Source organism: Vigna angularis, chromosome 2, assembly GCF_016808095.1.
Source record: "Vigna angularis cultivar LongXiaoDou No.4 chromosome 2, ASM1680809v1, whole genome shotgun sequence".
In the NCBI taxonomy this organism is placed as follows: domain Eukaryota; kingdom Viridiplantae; phylum Streptophyta; class Magnoliopsida; order Fabales; family Fabaceae; genus Vigna; species Vigna angularis.
In genome coordinates this window covers 49,817,592-49,838,155 of record NC_068971.1, presented here as the reverse complement: position 1 = coordinate 49,838,155, position 20,564 = coordinate 49,817,592, and the positions used below count along the sequence as shown (strand labels likewise).

Here is a 20,564-nt window from a genome sequence, read left to right as displayed (position 1 = left end):
TATAAAAAATAGCTTATATTAGAGATTGAAAATAATGACAATCAATTTTAATTTTAAAGAAATCTTTGCTGCTATATCAGCTCCAGTCTTGAATTTAATAAAGGAAAGAGAATGAAGAATTTTTGAATTTTAATTTTATAAAGTAAGTTTTGAAATTGTCTAATTTTAAACAATTAAATTACTTTTATAATTATCAGTACATGTTATTTTTTATATAAAAACTAATAAAATTATTATTTTATTATTATAAAAATAAATATAAATAATTTTATAATTTTTTTGTATATAATTTGTATTTATTTTCTTAGATTTTTATATAAATAGTTATTTTAGTTTAAAAATAATTAAATTAATAAATTTAAATAAAAGTTAGTTAAATTAAAAATATCACTTAAGAATAAAATTAGTAAAATAATTATTTTAGTTTAAAAAATATTTACATAAATAATAAAATTGGAAAAAAATGTATGAGATAATCTCTTATATAATTTTTCAATTTTCTTAAAATTCTGTCTAAAAAACTTATTTTATTATGAAGTTTTTCAATCTCTTTAAAAAATAATTATTCTCTAAAATTTGTTCTTCTAAACAAAGTAAAAACTTATTACTCTTTACCAATTTTTTTTTCCTAAACGGTTATCTATTCAAAGAATGATTTGAAAATAAGGAATCAAAGTTAATTTTGAAATATAATATAAAAGTAGTATTCATATTTTGAATTATTCTTTTGAAGCATTTATAATAAAATCTAGGTTTAATAGGTTCGGAGATCCCTATATTTGCGGGTTCGTTTCAATTGGGTCCTCTAATTTTAGAAGTGATCAATTAGGTCCCTTATTGTGAAAAATTGAATCAATTAAGGCCTCGCCGTTAGTTTCATACTAACACCGTTAAAGGGGGTGACACGTGTCAGTTCATGATTTTTTTGAATTATATTTTTATTATTTTTTTTTATTTTTTTTTTATTTTTTATTTTTTTAAAAGTAAAATTTTTAAATGCCACGTGTCAAACGGATAGTGTGCCACGTGGCAATGGCAGTGTGACATGGCACTGACAGTGCCACGTGTCATTGTCAGGCCACGTGTCATTGCATTAGTCTCAATTTGGTCCCTGTATTTTTATTATGTTGCAATTTGATCCCTATATTTTTATTTTGTCTCAATTTAGTCTTAATTTTCAAAATTAAACAATTTTTTCCCTCCTCAAATTCAAATAAAATTTAAATTGTATATAAATCTTAACAAATATTTTTATGAAAATTGATATTTTTAATAAATATTTTTAACAAGATTAAGATTAAGTTTAATTATATTTATATTTACTTATAGGTATATTTTTAATGAAAATTCACACCAGTATGTTATGTCACTGTTTTATTAAACCCTTATAGGTATATTTAAATAACATAATTAACATTTATATGATTAAGTAAATATAAATATAATTAAACTTAATCTTAATCTTGTTAAAAATATTTATTAAAAATATCAATTTTCATAAAAATATTTGTTAAGATTTATATACAATTTAAATTTTGTTTGAATTTGAGGAGGGAAAAAATTGTTTAATTTTTAAAATTAAGACTAAATTGAGACAAAATACAAATATAGGGATCAAATTGCAATATAATAAAAATACAGGGACCAAATTGAGACTAATACAATGACACGTGGCCTGACAATGACACGTGGCACTGTCAGTGCCATGTCACACTGCCATTGCCACGTGGCACACTATCCGTTTGACACGTGGCATTTAAAAATTTTACTTTTAAAAAAATAAAAATAAAAATAAAAATTAAAAATAAAAATAATAAAAATATAATTCAAAAATTCAAAAAAATCATGAACTGACACGTGTCACCCCTTTAACGGTGTTAGTATGAAACTAACGGCGAGGCCTTAATTGATTCAATTTTACACAATAAGGGACCTAATTGATCACTTCTAAAATTAGAGGACCCAATTGAAACGAACCCGCAAATATAGGGACCTCCGAACCTATTAAACCTAAAATCTATTATTATTACGAAATTATCTTTACAAAACAATTAAAAATCTATATGGAAAAGCATTTTTTAAATGAAAAAGTTGACACTTAGCAATCACATACTATAATGTCCAAGTGTATATATCAACTTATTATTTATAATTTCAAAGTGAGTAACAAGTGCTGTATTATTTGCAGGCATGAAGCTCAAGCTTAGAATTTGAACCTTATTTGAGGATATATCATTCTTTCTTTTTGTTATATGACTATTCTGTTGCCTATTGTAATATTCATACTAATTTTGTAACCTTGGATATATCACCCAAGAAATTTATATTATATTTTCGAGGCAACTTATATTGCATACTATAGGCAAGTCCTTCAAGAAAATATATTTTTATTAGTCATTTTACATGTAATACCTTAAATTGGAGTAGTAGTTCATCGCAAAACTTCTTTGTTAATAAACATTAACAATAAAAAAAATCAGAACACTTGTATGTAAATATAATTGTTATTTTAGTAGTTAGTTTTATATAAAATAATTGATTAAAACATTCAAGCACATCCTAATTTCTCTGTGGTTTGAAGTTTTTTTAAGCACAAAATAGCAGTTATGACGCGAGTAGAAGAATAACACAAGTACTTCAAAAAACTAGTGAATCTTAATACGTAAAACAGTAAAAACTGACAAAACATATAGTTTAAAGTATACAAGATAAAATGTTCTCGTACAAACAAAACTTACAAAAAAAAGTTTAGAAACATACTCCTCGTAACTATTTTTGCAGAGAAAATTTCGGGTACAGTCAAAGATTCATCAAAAATACTCACTTCTTGGATTTCTTTGGCGCTCTGCATAAAAGATATACAAGTAAGCCAAAGTTCATCAAGAACCAAAAACTACATATATAGCATAATAAGCAAAAACAGTAAGACTCACTGGGCAGGTTGGGGTGCTGGGGCACTGGGTGCTGTAGATGCCTTATCAACGGGACCCTAAACATTTAACAATGAAAATTTGTCAAAATCTTCATTTCCAACTTCAGTGAACACGCTCATGGTGCAGCAAATCGCCGATTTTAATAAAAAAAACACAAGTACATATATTCCAAGACACTGAAACTCACTTGGGCTAAGCGCTCCTCCCTCCGTGCAATTTTCCGTTCCCTGCTAGCCTTGTTCTTTGCACGCTTAGCCTCAAACTGATCAGACAAGGTCTTCTCTCTGGCCTTCTCAGCCTTAGACTTGTGAATGCTCTCCATCAAAACCCTCTTGTTTTTGAAAACATTACCTTTGACCTTCATGTACATATCATGGTACATGTGTTTGTCAATTTTCTTTGACTCCCTGTACTTGCGAAGCAACCGTCTGAGCACACGCATCCTTCTCATCCAGAGTATCTTTGTGGGAAGCCTTGCCTCCCTTGTACCCTTACGCTTACCTAATAGTATTCACATAAACATTATAAGAAGCCACCGACACTCTTCCAACCCCTCTCTCCAGAGGACAAAAGAGTAACTCCTATGCCACCCAACAATAATTAGAATAAAATAAGAATCTGTCTTCCTTCACAAACTAACAAGCAAATTCGTAATTCCCTGAATTACCAACTTAGAAAAATCCTGGCAGTTGGCGATGACCAGTGACAAGAAGACCATAACCATACGTTCTATATAAACATGTCCAACAGCCTGAAATTTCGTTTTCTATAGATAAATTTTTCAATAAACCCTTGTAAACAAATGTACTTCCCAAGTTAATGCATAAATTAAAATCATCTTTCGGAAAAAACAAACTAATAACAATCAGTTAATTCATTTTATCTTCTAGTTTTATTCTCCTGTATGTAGCTGTTAATTCTTGCTCGTTTGTAATTTATTTTACATTAAGCAAGTTACTGGGAATAATTACCATATCCAGAATGACGGCCCTTCCTCTTTGCCTCCTTCATCCTACGAGCACGTGATCGGGAGTGAATCTTGGTTGGCTTCCTAATGATAAACCCATCCTTAACCAACTTCCTGATGTTTTGCCCTGCAAAGTGAAACCTACCATATTAAGTAAAAAATACGTGTTCATATTACACGATGAAACAACTCAAGGATTTTGAAAAAATCTTAGCAAATGCTCACACGTACCAAACCCATTTCACACTGCAGATAGTAGGCACTATTTAACTTAAGAACAGTTCAAATACCGATTACATATAGAAAAATGCATACAATCTAATATTACGAGAAATATAATACTGCAAACAACAATAAACTTCGGATCGAACAATAAGTCCTCCATTTTCAACGCTTAGATAAGAAAAATAAATAATAATAAATAAAGACAATAATACTGATAAACAAGGCGAAGATATATGATGGTGATTAAGAGAAAGGGTGAGCATAATTACGAGAATTGGCCATGGAGATGTCGTTGACTTCATTGGGGTCAAGCCACACCTTTCCTCTTCCGCACTTGAGCACGCTGGCTGCAAGCCGCTTCTGCAGTTTCAGCGAAACCATGTTTCCCCTTCTCTGATGCTGCAACGGGGAGAACAAAACCCTAATTTCATTTTTTGTTGTCAGTGTATAAATACAATGTCTAAAGCCCAAATATCAAGATTGGGCTGAGCCTAATCAGACCCAGACCATTTGTTGTTTGTGGACTGTCATATGGGCCCAGCACTTTAGCTTGTTAACCTAACCTTGTGTGTGTACAAAATTAGTGTTTCTGTAATTTTGTTACATGTATTTTATTTTATTTATGTTTGTACACAATATTTGTTCTTAAGTCTTATAATGTGATATAACTATAGGCCACAATATATCTAGTTACAGGATTAAATTGAGTACGAAATCATAACTTCGTGATTTTTTTTTCAATCTTGCAATTCAATAAAAAAATATCTATAGTAAAATTATAAAAAATATTTATTTTTATATTACCTTTTTATTAATACTTTTTGTTTTAAGAATTAAAAATATTATATAATTTAGTAATACTTTTACTGGATACACATGTGCGGATATTTTTTCAGTAGTAATTTTATAAGTGAAAATAGATATGTTTGTTATCTTTCAATAATTCAAAGTTATGTTTGTTAAAATTAATTCAGTGTAATATCAGTGAGTGCAGAAACAGAGACATACACTTCACATTGAAATGAAACAATTGGTGGAAGCAGAAGAAAGAAAGACAGGAATGAGAAGTAAAGGTTTTTGATTGAAAATGGTGGAAAGAAGAAGAAAGCCTTTGATACTGTGTTCCACCAAACATGTCATCAATTCAACTGTTCCAACCGCCAATCTCTTCCACCATGATTCTTCTCCCTCCTTCTTCCGTTTTCTTGTCGGAATTCTCCGATTCTCCGACCTCACAAATCTCTCTGTCGACCACTCTTCCCTGCTTGCCGTCTCCACCCCTCTTCTCAAAACCCTCTCCATCACTTCAGGCTCACCGGTAATTCAAACCCCTTTAACTCAATTTCCCTTTTTTTTCGATTCTAGATTATTAAGTTGCAATTTTTATCAGGTTCTTGTCAAGAATGTTGGCACCAACACACAGAAAATTGCAGTGGCTGTTGCTTTGGATCCACCAGGCACCACGGCTAACACAGACTCACAGTCTTCTAGTCCTTCTTCTTCTTCTCCTCGAATAATGCTTCTTTTTCCTTCTTGTCATTTCCCTTTTAATGGTTCTGTGTTAGATGATCAAATAGCCTATGTATCGCCTCTTTTAGCCTTTAACCTTAACTTGCACGTGGCGTGCTTAAAATCCATTCTTCACCACGGGCAAGAGGCTCTGGCTTCTTATTTCGGTCCTCGAGATAAAAGGGGTGATGAGGATGCTGCTAAAATAACTGTGGATTCTGTCATCGACGTAGAATTGGAACCACTTGCTCTGCCTCCAAAGTTTGCCTCTCTTCTGAGGGTTTCTTTTGTGAAGATACCAGAATGTGGCATCCTTGAATCTATTAGATCAAGTTCACCTTTTGAATCAGAAGAGCGGCAAGACATGATCGACTTGTCATTGCAAAAGTACTTTGAAGTCGACAGGTACTTGTCCAAGGGAGATGTTTTTGGGATTAACATAAGTTGGAATTGCAATTCCCCCATTTGCGTTCCTTGTAACCAAAGATCATTAAATCAAAATGACAACCTTATCTGTTTCAAGGTACTGTGAACTCTCCCATGCTTTTGTTAAACCTTGAGAAACATGTCAGGTTGGTTGCTAGAGTGTAACTCATGTCTTCAGGTTGTTGGTATGGAACCATCAGATGAACAGTTTTTTCGTGTCAATAACACCTTAACTGCTCTTGTGCTGGTAGGGAGTTCTCCATCCGCACTCCCTCCAGATTTGTTAATTGGTGAACCTGGAGGACCGGTGCCTTTGCGAGGGGATACTGTGAACATCTTGGCTTCGACACTCACACCAACTTTCTGTCCATCAGTGCTTTCTTCCAAGTTTAGGGTGTCTGTTCTATTGTATGGTTTGGCAGGTATGTCTTATGTTCCGATGCTTTGTTCTGCAAGGAATCAGTATTTTTCTCATTGATACTTCAAATTATTTTGTGTTTTCGATCATCTTTTGACATCCTCAATTTTTGTTCATTTAAATTGTCAACTGGAAGTTTTGGAATGCATCGGCCATGCATGTTGTTTTTCCTAAATAACGTAATGATGCAGGTTGTGGGAAAAGGACTGTTGTTAGATATGTTGCTTGTCGACTTGGCTTGCATGTGGTGGAATATAACTGTCATGATCTTATGGTGTCTGATAGAACATCTGTTGCTCTAGCACAAGCTTTCAAGACAGCTCGAAGGTTATATTTTGAATACTAGCAATGATAAGAAAATATATTGCGGCAAAAACTTTGGTCCTGCTTATTTTTGTTTTGATGATGATGAAATTGCATACTTTTCTATGGGAACAGGAAGAGACGGTTCCATTAATTTATTCACCTGATTTTTTTCTTCGTAGTGGATTTTCTCCCTACCTAACAGTTATTAGATAAAGCTTTCCTTTGGCTCCTCACCTTCTCACCGATCATGTCAGGCACTGAGAAGTTTACTGTTTTGGATATGATTTCTCTCTAAGCTTCTAGTCTGGACTTACCGGATGATAATATTACAGGTACTCGCCAGCAATACTTCTTCTTCGTCATTTTGATGTATTTCGAGAATCACAATCGCCTGAGGGTTCACCATATGATCAAAGAGGAAATACATCTGAAGTTGCTGCAGTTATTAGGAAATTCACTGAGCCCGTCAGTGAACAACATGATAGTAATTCCCTGGGGAAATCAAACGTTGAATCTGTAAGATCTAACTTTGAACTCTGCTGTTGATATCATTGTTCTTTGGACTTCAACCTTTTCTGTCAATCAATTTTCCTGCACATGGCATATACTGTGTTTTGTACTGTTGCCAGTCAGATGAAAAAGTAAATCAAGTTAACATCAAAAGAAATGGAGAAATGATCACTCTTTTTTTCAGCTCTCTTACGGAGCTTGTGACAAAGAAAAGCAATAATTTCCTGAAAAATAAGTGATACCCAACATGTTCTTATATTACAGCACTCTTACATCTATTATCAATTAGCTGTCATAGGGTAAATCCAAATCAGGGCCACAAAAAACCTCAGAAACCAAAGTTGTCTTTTACTTTTTACTAGAATCTTGAATTTCAAAGAAATTTACTTTTACAGCATGTTGGTGAAGGTGGAGACGAGTGCTGAAAAGGCAAGTGGACATCAGGTCCTATTGATTGCTGCTGCTGACAGTTCAGAAGGTCTTCCATCAACTATCAGACGCTGTTTTAGCCACGAAATAAGCATGGGGCCTTTGACTGAAGAGCAAAGAGCTGAAATGCTATTACAGTCATTGCAAAGTTTTTCTGAACTCTTCTCTAATGTAAGGGTTTTTGGAACGGAGCTTCATGTTGTGTTTGTGTCAACTTTTAATTCTTTTTTCTTTGAACAAAACTTAGATCAAATTCTTTATTTACATGCCATCAAGTTCGAAAGTTAAATGACAACATATGTGTGTTACTTTTGAATTTAAACAGCATATATTGAGAATATACATTGTCGTTTCATTGTTTGATTTGAGAATTTGATGGAAAAGGTCTTATAGGAACTTGATATTATGTTTTGTCATTTGTTGGGTTAATTAATTGACTAGTAACGAAACCAGTCATGACATTTCTCTCACTAAATTTCAGAACACCGAAACAAAACTGACTTAAAACTTAATTGTAAAAGAAAACAATATCAGTAAAGAACTTCCTTTAAAGTTGAGAATGGGAGAAAGATGGTGCCATGAGATCAATTTGAAATTCTGATTTACTTCTCAATTCTCAGCCAAAAATATTAAGGAAAGTGAAAAAAACAGAGATACCAAATGTTGGAACATGCTTTTTATAATAATGTAGATTATACATCCAAATTTGTTCAAATTATTAACAAATGCTATAATTTGTGCTCCTGAATCCCTGATTAGATCATTGCCTAGGTGTGTTAGAATTGACTGATTACATTGTGGCCTTTTGCAGACTGATTCAGAAGCTTTAGTAAAAGAAATAGTTGGACAGACATCTGGTTACATGCCCAGAGATATTCGTGCTTTAATTGCTGATGCCGGTGCCAACTTATTTCCGAGAAATAATGCTAAAGTAGACAAAGACGTGTCTGATGATGTAGATAGTTTATTTAATTCCAAGATGGCAGAGGACACCAATCACGGGAAAGTTTCACATCAGATTCCTGGGAAAGAAGACTTGTTGAATGCTTTGGAGCGATCAAAGAAAAGAAATGCGTCAGCATTGGGTACTCCAAAGGTAAATTTAGTGATTGGGCTTTCATGATGATTTTCTTGTCTGCATTTAAGCAAAACAATTTTCTGTTGTACTGATGCCAACAAATGTATATCTAAGAAAACATGTGTTCTGGGGAAAAAATGTTCCTCAATGCACAGAAATTTTGAAGTGTGGATTTTCTTTTGCAGGTTCCAAACGTGAAATGGGAAGATGTTGGTGGGCTTGAAGATGTCAAAAAATCAATTCTGGATACTGTTCAGGTATGCTTCTTGTATGATATAACTATATTGATTGTTACTTTCCCCTATTTGAAGGTACAATTTCCCCCTCTTTTATGAGTTAATTTGCATAAATATATGAAGAAGAACTTTTAGGAGTATGGTGGTAAAATGAATAAAACCTCTCGTACAAGTTAAAATCACTTGTTCACCTCTACTTTTAAGCTCTCTAGTCTAGCTTCTCCAAAGATTTAGGTCATTAAGTTGATTTTAGCTAATGAGACAAGTTGTATTCATGTTACCACCTTATTTTTTACTGTCCAATACGCGTTTTCTGAGAAGTTTACATTCTTGCTCACTGTATCGGAAACAATACTGTTGCAATAACTTGAAAATATATTTGGTGTAAAAAGAAGCTTTTGGTTATCTATCCTCAACACATTAGAAGATACATTAGGTTGCCATATATCGTAAGTTGACTCAGTTAAATTACATTTTAATTTTAAGATAGGTATAAGAATAAAAGTAAAAAGGAAGTGCTTTTGTAGAGTCAAAAGTGAAAATTTGATAAGTTCTCTTGCATGCTCAACTGGGAAAGCTATTAAGCCTTCTCCTAAACAGCGATTGGATAGGCTCTTTGAACTGGAAGACCCTTCCGAACATAAAAGGTCATGGAGTTTTTCCCGGCATTAATGCTGACTCTTTTTATGGAATGGCAAATAATATGGGCTTCACTTTCAGTCTATTTTTTCCTTTTGAGAAAAGTCTTGTTGGTAATCACGATATTAAGAATTCGAGAAGTAACAATACAAACATACAATGAAGAAAGAACACATAAACAACTTGAGAAAAGAATTGTCTTTATTTTGGACAAGTCTGTTGAACAACCATAGAACTTAAGGTCAGCAGCAAACAAATGTGAAAGATTCACTTAGAGAATTACTGTAGGCACTCTAAGGATTACAAACTTCCCGTAAGTCAGTTACACAGGTACCCGTGTATGCACATGTGGCTGAACGAGATATCTTTGAAAACACTGTTTATTGTCTATTATTGATAAATGTCTAATTCATTCCGAATTTCGTGTTGTAGTTACCTCTCTTGCATAAAGATCTATTTGCATCTGGATTACGCAAGCGATCCGGTGTTCTTTTGTACGGTCCCCCTGGAACTGGCAAAGTAAGTGGTAATGTAATTGTAAATGGCAATTCTTTACCTCGGTCCTCTTCTTTTTATTTACAAAAGATTTTTAACACCACTGCCTTGCTCTTTTATCTAACAACAGACATTATTGGCAAAAGCTGTTGCTACAGAATGTTCCTTAAATTTTCTTAGTGTGAAAGGTCCTGAACTGATCAACATGTACATTGGAGAGTCTGAAAAGAATGTTCGAGACATTTTCCAGAAGGTATAGTGGTATTTCAGGGTAGTTTATCAAAAATAGTTTCTCAATTTGAATTATATCCGAGTAAGTATACTGTGTCTCTTTACTGTCAACCAGGCGGTTCTCTGAACAGAATTTGATAAATTGAAGTTCAAAATGTTCACAGGCAAGATCTGCACGTCCATGTGTCATCTTCTTTGATGAGCTTGATTCACTTGCACCAGCTCGGGGTGCTTCTGGAGATTCTGGGGGTGTTATGGACAGAGTGGTTTCTCAGGTGATTTCATATTCTGAGCAAGACCATGATGTTTGCAGTTTTCTTCCCTGGGTTTCCTAATGTAATACATTCCCCTTGTTATTAGATGCTTGCAGAGATTGACGGCTTAAGTGATTCAACACAGGTTTTTTATCTGCTTGAATATTTATTCTTGGCTAAATATTATTATCTTATTCTATTCTAACGTGTGTCTCTGTCCTGGGCTCTTAATAGGATCTGTTTATTATAGGTGCAAGTAATAGACCAGATTTGATAGACCCAGCCCTTCTGCGCCCTGGTCGATTTGATAAACTACTGTATGTTGGAGTTAACTCTGATGCATCTTACAGGGAACGGTAATCGGCCTACTTTTCCTGCTCTATGTTCTTGTGAAATATCTCATACATACTATTGTGAACCTCTGATCCCATCTTTCCTAGGGTGCTGAAAGCTCTTACCCGAAAGTTCAAATTGCATGAAGATGTCTCACTTTACTCCATTGCAAAAAAATCTCCACCAAACTTCACTGGTGCAGACATGTATGCCTTGTGTGCAGACGCTTGGTTCCATGCTGCAAAGAGAAAAGTAAGTTTGACCAGGATCACAGGACCTGCCGTTACATTGCATGAAATTTGCTTGATACTAGATCAGTTAAGGATTCTGAGATTATAGTGGAGTATCCATTTATAAAGGAAATTGCAACCTGTATTTACTGTCACAAGCAAAATGCCAGCACTAAGATTTCAGAAACTTATACAAAACTACACATAAACTACTATGTGATTAAGAGGGTCCTTAATTTCATTGCTTTCTTCTAGGTTTTGAGTGCAAATCCAGAGTCGTCCAGCAAAGACAATGAAGCAGATTCTGTTGTTGTTCAGTATGATGACTTTGTCCAGGTAACTTTCTATCCTGTTGAAAAATCTGGTGGTTCAAACTGATAAAACTAGTAGAGTTACCAAGTTATCCATGAATTGTTTTCCCTGCTGTTTATGTGTATCTATTTATTGCGGAGTGGCATTTTCAGGTCTTAGAAGAGCTGTCACCTTCCCTCTCAATAGCTGAGCTTAAGAAGTACGAACAACTGAGAGATCAGTTTGAAGGCACCTCTAGATGAATTTGATTACCATGTTGTTTCTGTTGCTGTCTATTAGGGTTCCAGTGAAGGGTACATAGTATTACTACCTGTATATTAGCTGGCCATTAGACTTTCAAGCACAGACCTAGCTCATTCCTCTATCATTTTTTAAATAATGATGATACATCATATATGTTTTAATTTAACAATATAATTTTATTAAAATGCTTCTTCTATTGGTTTCCATCATTCACATTCTCACTTTCTCTTTTTGTTTTGCTACACCTTTGCCTGACCCCACAATACCCTTCTGGCGCCCAACTCTTAAGGGCCCATCTTTCTTATCTTTCTCTTAAGATACAATATCTTATAACTATTATAATGTATTTTTTATCATAATTTTACTTTTTATTTTAATTGAAATTAACAAATGTTCCTGATATGTAGTTATAGCATTATAAAAATTGATAAACAATATTTTTATGATTTTTAATGTACACAAATTTTATAACTTCAATATAATTTATAGGAATGTTTTGGAATATACTATTTTTATTTTTATCTATTGGAATTAATGTTGTCAAAATGGGTTGTAACTCGTAAGTCAACCCGGCCCGGTTTGAGTCGGATTGGGTTTGAAAAAAATGTAATTTTTGTATGCGATTAGTTTTCAACATGACTCATTTAGAATCCGACTCACTCGAGTTGAATCCGTGGTGAGCCGGATTAGCTCACCAACCCACCTAATTTAATTTAATTATTTATTATTTTGTGTTTCAATATTATTAGTTATCATTTTTTTATTATATTGTAGATGGGGATAAAAAAAGATGTTTTAAGAGAAAAAAATATTATAGATTTATCTAATCAAGATTCTAATATTATAAATGTATAAGTGATACAAAAATTATCAATATTAAAAACTTATTTATTCGTCTTTTGTGCTTGTTTTTTGATTATGCTTGAATTGTATGATATTTTTTTTATTTTGAAAAAAAATTAGAGTGAAATTTGTTTAGATTTGAATTTAAAAAATTATAATTTTTTTAATTTTAAAAAAACATAATTAAGTGAGCCAATAAGTGATGGATTGGATCATGTTCAAATTTTTTCAGTTCGCTAATAAGTGAGTCGGATTGGATTGCCTCACTAAATGACCAACCTGTGGTGGGTCGAACCGGGTTAACCTGGGTTACCCGTTTAGACAGCTCTAAGTGAAATAACTTAGCTTTCTTTTTATTTATTAAACTTTGTTTAACTATTCTATCTACTCCAAACTAATTTCTCCACATGGTTTTCTTGTTATGTATAAAATTTTATGCATCCCGGGTCGTTGTTTATGCAACTTATTTTTAACATGCTTTCTTTAAATCTATCTTCTTATTTTTTTAATATTTTTCATTTTTATAAATATTTTAGATTGAACTAAAATTTTAAAATATATATTTTAATATTTTATATTAGTTTAAGTATTTAATTTTGCTTCAAAATATAAATATTTAATATTTCTAATTAATTTAATTATTTAATTTGTATTTAATAAATATAGATATTTATTATTCTTAATTGTTTAATTGTTATAAAAATGTCATTTTATTGTATTTTCTACAATAAAATTTTATAAAAAACGATTATTTCACTTTTTAAATTATTTCAATTTCTAATTATTTTGAGAATTCAAATATTCCTCAATAAATACAAATATTTCAATATTTGTAATTATTTTAATTGTTGAACTACATGAATTAAATTTATATGTTGATATTTAAAAAAACAATAATTTTTAATTATTAAACTTCTTTTACATTACTTATTTAATCGTCATATTATTAAAATAATTATGTTTTTATTAAAATGTTATTTTCAAAGTTTGAGATAGTGATAATTATTGCCAATGAGAGCTCTCTCTATATATAAATATAAATATTGTTATATAAACACGAGTAGTACTTAAATCTAAATAAAAAAATTATGTAAACATTTCTCTATCTTTATGTGCAAACATGTTATATATAACAGTGTTATTTTTAAGTAATTTTTTCAATTGTTAAGATGTTCCTAAACCCTTACCTTTTACTTGGTATTTAATTACTTTAACATGATTTAGAATAAAAAACAAATATAATATTTTATTAAAATAAAATAATATTGTGGTTATTTTCTTTAAGATAAAACTTTAAATGACATTTAGAAACAAACAAAATAAATAAATTATCAGCATTAGTTTCCTATTGTAATAAAATTTGCAGAGTTAATTGTATTAGTGAAATTTAATGTATGAAAAAAGTGTTAGTTAATTAATGATTGATTTTATAGCATGGACTGAGATGCACGTGTGACATATGTGGGTTTTGTAATGGTTATCCATTTATGACCGTTTACTGAATTTGTAGCGTAACATGAGATGGATGATGGCATATTCTCACCATATGCCATTGAATGGAATGATGGATACGGTTTCCATCACTTTCAGCTTAATGCGTCCAACAATTGTCAAAACCATGACATCAATCAACCATTAAATGCTTCTTCATTCACGTCATACATACATACATACTTTTCTTTTCCCTTTTTCCTTTTCATCTATCTTTATTTTTCTGTTTTTTCTTTTTTTATCCTTCTAATTTTTCCCTCTTTGGTTCATCTACACTGTTATAGTGATGTAAAATTTGTATTTAACTTTTATAAATTTATTATATCACATATTTCAAAATTTAGTTTAATTTACTTTGATATCAAAATTGTATCAAATTTATATTATAATCAATGTATTTTATATCAATAAAAATATATTTTTCTATCACTGATTTGCATGAGGCTTGCAACTAATGATAATTGATTAATCTTTGTTTAATAAAGTTGGATAATATTATTTTACTTGAGCAACACTTCCAAGTGGTGGCATGGTTAATTGTCCATTCAACCTGACCCTTTACATTGGGATTTTCACAATAATCACACACAAAATCTCAATAAACTATCTATTAAAATAACTACAAAACAAAATATTGATACAAGAAGATACACATAATCACTTAGAAGTTCATAAAGATTTAATAGCTTTTTCTTCTGTATTTATAGCAGTAATTTAATAATTTTTATTTATTTTATACTTTGATTTTTTTTTTAAATATCCTTTGAGTTTTCTCAATGTTCATTTTAGGTTATCATTTTCCATCATGTTCCAACTTTTGTTATTTTTTTTTTATCAATTTAATTAGTTTTTTTTAATGTTATTACATGTGAATATGGTATGTACACTTGTCAATGAGGTGATTTCTTTTTATTTAGTTTTTTTTTTAATTAAAAAAAATTGTTCATTAAGTCAACAACGTAGTAGTATAAATGTCATGGTCTTATATTTGATTGACTCTATGTATTTATTATTTTTATTTAATTCAGTTTTAATTTTTATTAAAATTAAATAATTTTGTATTATTTAAATTGAGATTAAATTAAATTTTTATATAAATTTTATATTAATATTCTTAACAAATTTTAATTTTATTTTTTTACCATATAAAGATTGAATTAAATATGAAATAATGAAACTCATATTACTATATAACAAAATACTAATGTGAGATGTGAACGATTTTTTTAAAATAAAAAACTATATACTAACACGTATCATGCTCACGTGTTAATTATTTAAATGAAGTTTAAAAAAAATTAAATTTACAAAAATTAAAATTTGATTGGAAAATAAAATAAAATCACATGAGAAAATTGAATAAATATACGAATGAAAATATTTGAACTTATATAAAAAAAAATACATGTTTAGTCACTATTAACGTGTTTAAAGATGATGACTGGTCTTTTTCCTTTTTTAATCTTTAAACGATACTAGCATATATCAATTCATATTTTTTAAACAATGTTGATTTAGTGAAAAGATTGTATTAAATTTTATTTAAAAATAGAGAGACTGTATTAAATAAAAAATGTAGATAAAACATTAATTTTTTTTTCAGAAATATAAGGCTAAAAATGCAATGTTATTAATAAATAGGTTTAAACCCTCCATTCGTCCTTAAGTTTGTATGAAAATCTCATTTGGGTCCTCAAGTTTTTTTCTGTCTCAATTGGGTCATATTTTTTGTAAAAGTGAGCACATTGTACCATAACCGTTAAGTGATGTGAGACGGCGTTAAATTGGTGTGAGCTGGTGCACAGAGAATGTGGTGATGTGTTTAGGGTTTCTTACGTGGACTGTTTTGTTTAAAAAAATAGTGTTGATGTGGCATAAGTACCCTTTATTCATATTAGGTATATCAGAATTAGGGATTTGAAATTGGAATTGGGGATTTAATTTGGTTGTTGCGAGACGAAGCGGAGGACGAACAAGAACTCGAATCTTGAACAAGACGAAGAGGCCAGCTAATAGTTGACGCGACTAAGGTAAGATACTTCGTTTCGTCTTTGGTTTTCTGTTTCAGTGCATAAGTGTGATTTGTGGTCTTCGACAATTGGGTTTTTGTCTTGGTCTGTATGAATTTTTATAATGCTTTGTGGTCCCCATTTTGCATGTTCAATTGTTACATTGTAGTTTACACATTGTGGTCCCGAATTTTGTTTCTTGAATTGTTTATCAGTTGTAGTGGTCCCCTGTCTATGAGTGTTTCGTTAGTGGGGATGTTACTTTGTTCCCTGTCCCCCTGTCTTTGTCGGTGTGAGTGTTTAGTTAGTGAGTGAGTGTTTCCGTAGTTGTAGCACTGTAATATTCGAAACAGTTGTTAACCCCCATAATGTACAGGTTATAAAAGGAAGTTGTTGATATGGATGAGGAACGTATTAAGGTGGTGGTCCACCATTCTGGAAATTTTGTGAGTGATGATAATGGGAACTTAAGCTTTGAAGGAGAGAGAGCAGAATGGTCTTGTGATCCAGACTTGTTTAGCTATTTTGGCATAGTAGCGTCAGTCAAAGAATTAGGTCATATGGACATCAAAGAGTTATGGTACGGTTTAGGAGGTCAGTCTGTGCACCCAGATAGGTTAGAATTATTAACTGATGATAGGGGTGTCATGCACATGTTGAACATTGCTAGGTTAAATGATGAAGTTCATCTGTATGTGGTTCATAATATGATGGAACCAGAAATAGTAGAAATGATTGATTGGGTTGGTGGTCAAGTTGATGATGAAGGTGATGTTGCAAGACAAGTGGAGGAGGTTGAGGTTGAGGTTGTTCGTGATGGTCAACTTGGAACAGAAATGGTGGAGGGTGAGGGGGATACCCATGAGGGTGATGTTGAGGTCCATACTGAAGTTGGAACAGAAATGATGGAGGGTGAGGGGGATGCCCAGGATGGTGATGGTCTGGATCATACTGCAGTAGGAAGAAAAATGGTTGAGGGTGAGGATGATGCCCATGAGGGTGAAGGTGATGGGTATGAGGGTGATGGTGAGGATCATAGTGATGTTGGTAAAAAAATGGTTGAGGGTGATGGTCAAGATCATAGTGATGGTGGTACAAAAATGGGTGAGGGTGATGGTGAGGATCATAGTGATGCCCATGAGGGTGAAGGTGATGGGTATGAGGGTGAAGGTGAGGATCATAGTGATGCCTATGAGGGTGATGGTGAGGATGTTGAGATCCATCATGTAGAGGAAGCTGAGGTACATGATGTAGATGATTTTGAGCTAGAGGATTATGAAGAGGATGATGATGTAGAAGACAGTGAGGGTGATGCACATCAGGCAGAGTCTGAGGACGAAGATGTAGATAGAAGTGAAGGCATTCTAATTGATGTCAGCGTGCATTGTGACATTGGGTCTTCTAAAGGAAATGTGGGAGAACAAGCTTCCAGTGCCTTACTTGAGTCTGAACGGTCAACAGATAATGAATTTATTCATGATATGTGTGGGTTGTCTGACAATGAGTGGTTATCAGAGGAGTTGTTTAGTGGATCAGATAGTGAGGACAATCATGCGAGGACTAAGATAAGGTTTCCCACTTTTAGTATGCCTAAAACTTTGGTGGATTATAAATGGGAAGTAGGAACCTATTTTGCTGAGAAAAATGAATTCACAGATGCCATAAGGACTTATGCACTAAGTAATGGGAGAAGTTTAAAATTTATTAAGAATGACAAGAAAAGGATTTATGTCAAGTGCTTGGGTGGAAGAGGAAATTGTAAATGATATGCGTATTGTTCCTTTAGGACTGATGTCAGTGCATGGCAACTGAGAAAAGTGTTTGATAACCACAACTGTAGTAGAGATTTCAATGTTAAGTTGATGACTTCAAAGTGGTTGAGTCAAAGGATGGAGAAAACTGTGAGAGAAAATCCTACAATGAAGGTCATGGACATTAGGGACAAAGTTACTAGGAAATGGAATGTAGGAATTTCAAGAAATATGGCGTTTAGGGCAAGAACAATGGCAAGAGATAAGGTTGAAGGATCATTCAAAGATCAATATAGAAGACTTCACGATTATGGTCATGAGCTGCTGAAAACAAATCCAGGAACAACAGTACAAATTAAAGTTGATAACAGTAATGGTGAGGTCATATTCCAAAGATTTTATGCATGCTTGAAGGCATGCAAGGATAACTTCATTTGTTGTAGACCTATTATTGGCTTGGATGGATGCTTTGTGAAAAGCAAGTATGGAGGGGAGTTACTAACAGCAGTGGGAAGAGATGGAAACGACCAAATGATGCCCATAACATATGCTATTGTTGAGGTAGAGAACAAAGACTCCTGGACTTGGTTCTTGGAGCACCTTATTGAGGACCTTGGTGGGGCAGCTGTATGTGCAGGATGCACATTTATTTCAGACCAACAAAAGGTCAGTGAATGTTCAATATGTTTTACATATAACTGAATATCTTCATTAAACAAATGTTAATTACAATATGTTGAATATGTCAGGGTCTTTTGCCAGCAATCCAGGATCTTCTACCTGGTGTAGAACAAAGATTTTGTGTTAGGCATTTATATTCAAACTTCAGAAAAAAATTTCCTGAAAAAAACCTTAAACGTCTGATGTGGCGGGCAGCAACAGCAACACACCCACAACAATGGGAGACTGAAATGAGGAATATTAGAGACATAAATTTAGACGCATTTAAATATCTGCTTGCCATCCCACCTAGGTATGCATTAAGTCTTCTAATTATTAACTCTTATAAATATTTCAATATTTGCTTGCCATGACACATACTTGACTAGTTATATTCACTTATCCCAGGTTTTGGTCAAGATCTAGATTCACCTCTAGATCACAATGTGACACTCTTGTGAACAACATGTGTGAGGGCTTTAATAGTGTGCTAGTTGATAGTAGGTCTAAGCTTATTATTAGCATGTTAGAAGACATAAGGGTTTACATAATGAAGAGATGGGCTGCCAACAGGACAAAGATCACATCATATCAAGGTTCAATCTGCCCCAAGGTTTTTAACAGATTTCAGAAGGAGTCCTGGTTAACTAGATATTGGTTACCAAGGTAACTTTTATGATGTGTGTTTCCATTCATGTTAACTTTCTTTCCATTTATAGTGATCCATCTAATTGTGTTTTGAATTGTGTATTACATATAGGTGGTCAAGAGAAAAATTATTTGAAGTGAAACATCTTTCAGAATTTGGTCAGCAATTTGTTGTGAATATTGACACCATGGACTGCACATGTAGAAAATGGGCAATTACTGGCATTCCGTGTACTCATGCCATCACTGCAATGAAATTTTTGAATATAAATGCAGAAGAATACATTGGCCACTGGTTTAGGAAGTCTACTTATGAAGAGACTTACAACACAATAATTAACCCTATCAATGGACAACATGTCTGGGATGTTACACCCTATGCAGATATATTACCACCAAAGAAGAGGACAATGTCAGGAAGGCCCAAGAAGAAACGAAGACTAGAGGAATGGGAGTTGAAGAAGAATAACAGTGAATTAAGAAAGGGTGGGCAGAGGAAAACATGTGCCATCTGCAAAGAACTTGGACACAACAGAAAAGGCTGTCCACAAAGACCTCCAACAGTAGAGGTTCCTACAGCCCAATCTTCTCAAGTCACCCAACCTCCAGCAACTATGCCTTTATCTGATGAATGATGTGATAAATGATCTAATGTACTGAACACAGTCTGTACTGATCCTAAATTTATATTTTGTAGCAAATGTATTGTTATGATGTATTTTGGATATGTAAGACAATGTTGTTATCATTTTGAACAGCTTCTGTTATCATCTAAGACAATGTTTGTGGTTATCAGAAAGTGATTACTGCCCAATTTTGTTATCACTCATCAACTTTATTGCTCATTACTTTATCATGTTTCTCATTACTCCACTTAGTCATGATTTTGCTTTATCATTATTCCACTTAAAGTAACAATACAATTAAAAGAAATTAAATGACACACATTATCACTGTAATAACTCACCAACATTAATAAAACACACATTACATATAAGCCAAGTTTCAAGTCTGATCACAGATGACACAGCATCAACCAACTTTCACCAACATTGCTAATACAATTACATTCAAAACAAATATGACAAAGATCATCCCCACTAACAATTTAAACCACTTATCTAACTTAACTAAACTTTTCTCTATACAACCCAGTCTGATCTTTGGACAATATGTTTCTTCCATTTGCAACACACTGTCTTCCATGCTCATCACACCCAGTTCTTCATTTCTTTCACTATCAGTCCTTTCTTCTACATTCAGCCATTTTGCTTCATTTCCTTCGTCAATGCACCACTTGAAGAAGTTGCAACCAACCAATTCTCCACTCCCACCCTGTTCAACACCAACACACACTCCTTCGTCAAAACCCAAATAAATAGACATAG

The 20,564-nt window shown here is 32.7% G+C and overlaps 3 protein-coding genes across 5 annotated transcripts; 2 read left to right on the top strand and 1 right to left on the bottom strand.

The window, feature by feature from the left end:
- Positions 1-2,636: 2,636 nt before the first annotated feature.
- Positions 2,637-4,557, bottom strand: LOC108327787 (60S ribosomal protein L19-1). Its single transcript, XM_017561493.2, has 5 exons — positions 4,395-4,557; positions 3,905-4,027; positions 3,121-3,434; positions 2,934-2,989; positions 2,637-2,845 (listed from the first exon to the last, which is right to left on the bottom strand). The coding sequence occupies exons 1-5, from the start codon at positions 4,504-4,506 to the stop codon at positions 2,821-2,823; spliced, it is 630 nt and encodes a 209-aa protein (XP_017416982.1). The 5' UTR covers positions 4,507-4,557; the 3' UTR covers positions 2,637-2,820.
- Positions 4,558-5,098: 541 nt separating this feature from the next.
- LOC108329455 (peroxisome biogenesis protein 6) lies at positions 5,099-11,959 on the top strand. 3 transcript variants are annotated; one of them, XM_017563661.2, is made up of 16 exons: positions 5,101-5,443; positions 5,516-6,157; positions 6,239-6,482; positions 6,670-6,805; positions 7,117-7,300; positions 7,703-7,894; positions 8,535-8,819; positions 8,987-9,058; positions 10,109-10,195; positions 10,302-10,424; positions 10,567-10,677; positions 10,763-10,801; positions 10,891-11,012; positions 11,097-11,241; positions 11,475-11,555; positions 11,684-11,959. In XM_017563661.2, exons 1-16 carry the CDS (start codon positions 5,213-5,215, stop codon positions 11,771-11,773), a joined length of 2,784 nt encoding a protein of 927 aa, XP_017419150.2. In that variant the 5' UTR covers positions 5,101-5,212; the 3' UTR covers positions 11,774-11,959. The 3 variants fall into 3 exon arrangements, 2 of the variants coding, with proteins under 2 accessions (XP_017419151.2, XP_017419150.2); XR_008247362.1 differs by lacking the exons at positions 11,475-11,555; positions 11,684-11,959 and having other exon boundaries at positions 5,099-5,443; positions 10,907-11,012; positions 11,097-11,237; XM_017563662.2 differs by lacking the exons at positions 11,097-11,241; positions 11,475-11,555; positions 11,684-11,959 and having other exon boundaries at positions 5,099-5,443; positions 10,907-11,065.
- A 6,047-nt stretch (positions 11,960-18,006) lies between these two features.
- On the top strand, positions 18,007-19,811 carry LOC128195380 (uncharacterized). The gene is made up of 4 exons (XM_052872660.1): positions 18,007-18,534; positions 18,618-18,841; positions 18,937-19,194; positions 19,382-19,811. Exons 1-4 carry the CDS (start codon positions 18,007-18,009, stop codon positions 19,809-19,811), a joined length of 1,440 nt encoding a protein of 479 aa, XP_052728620.1.
- Positions 19,812-20,564: the final 753 nt, after the last annotated feature.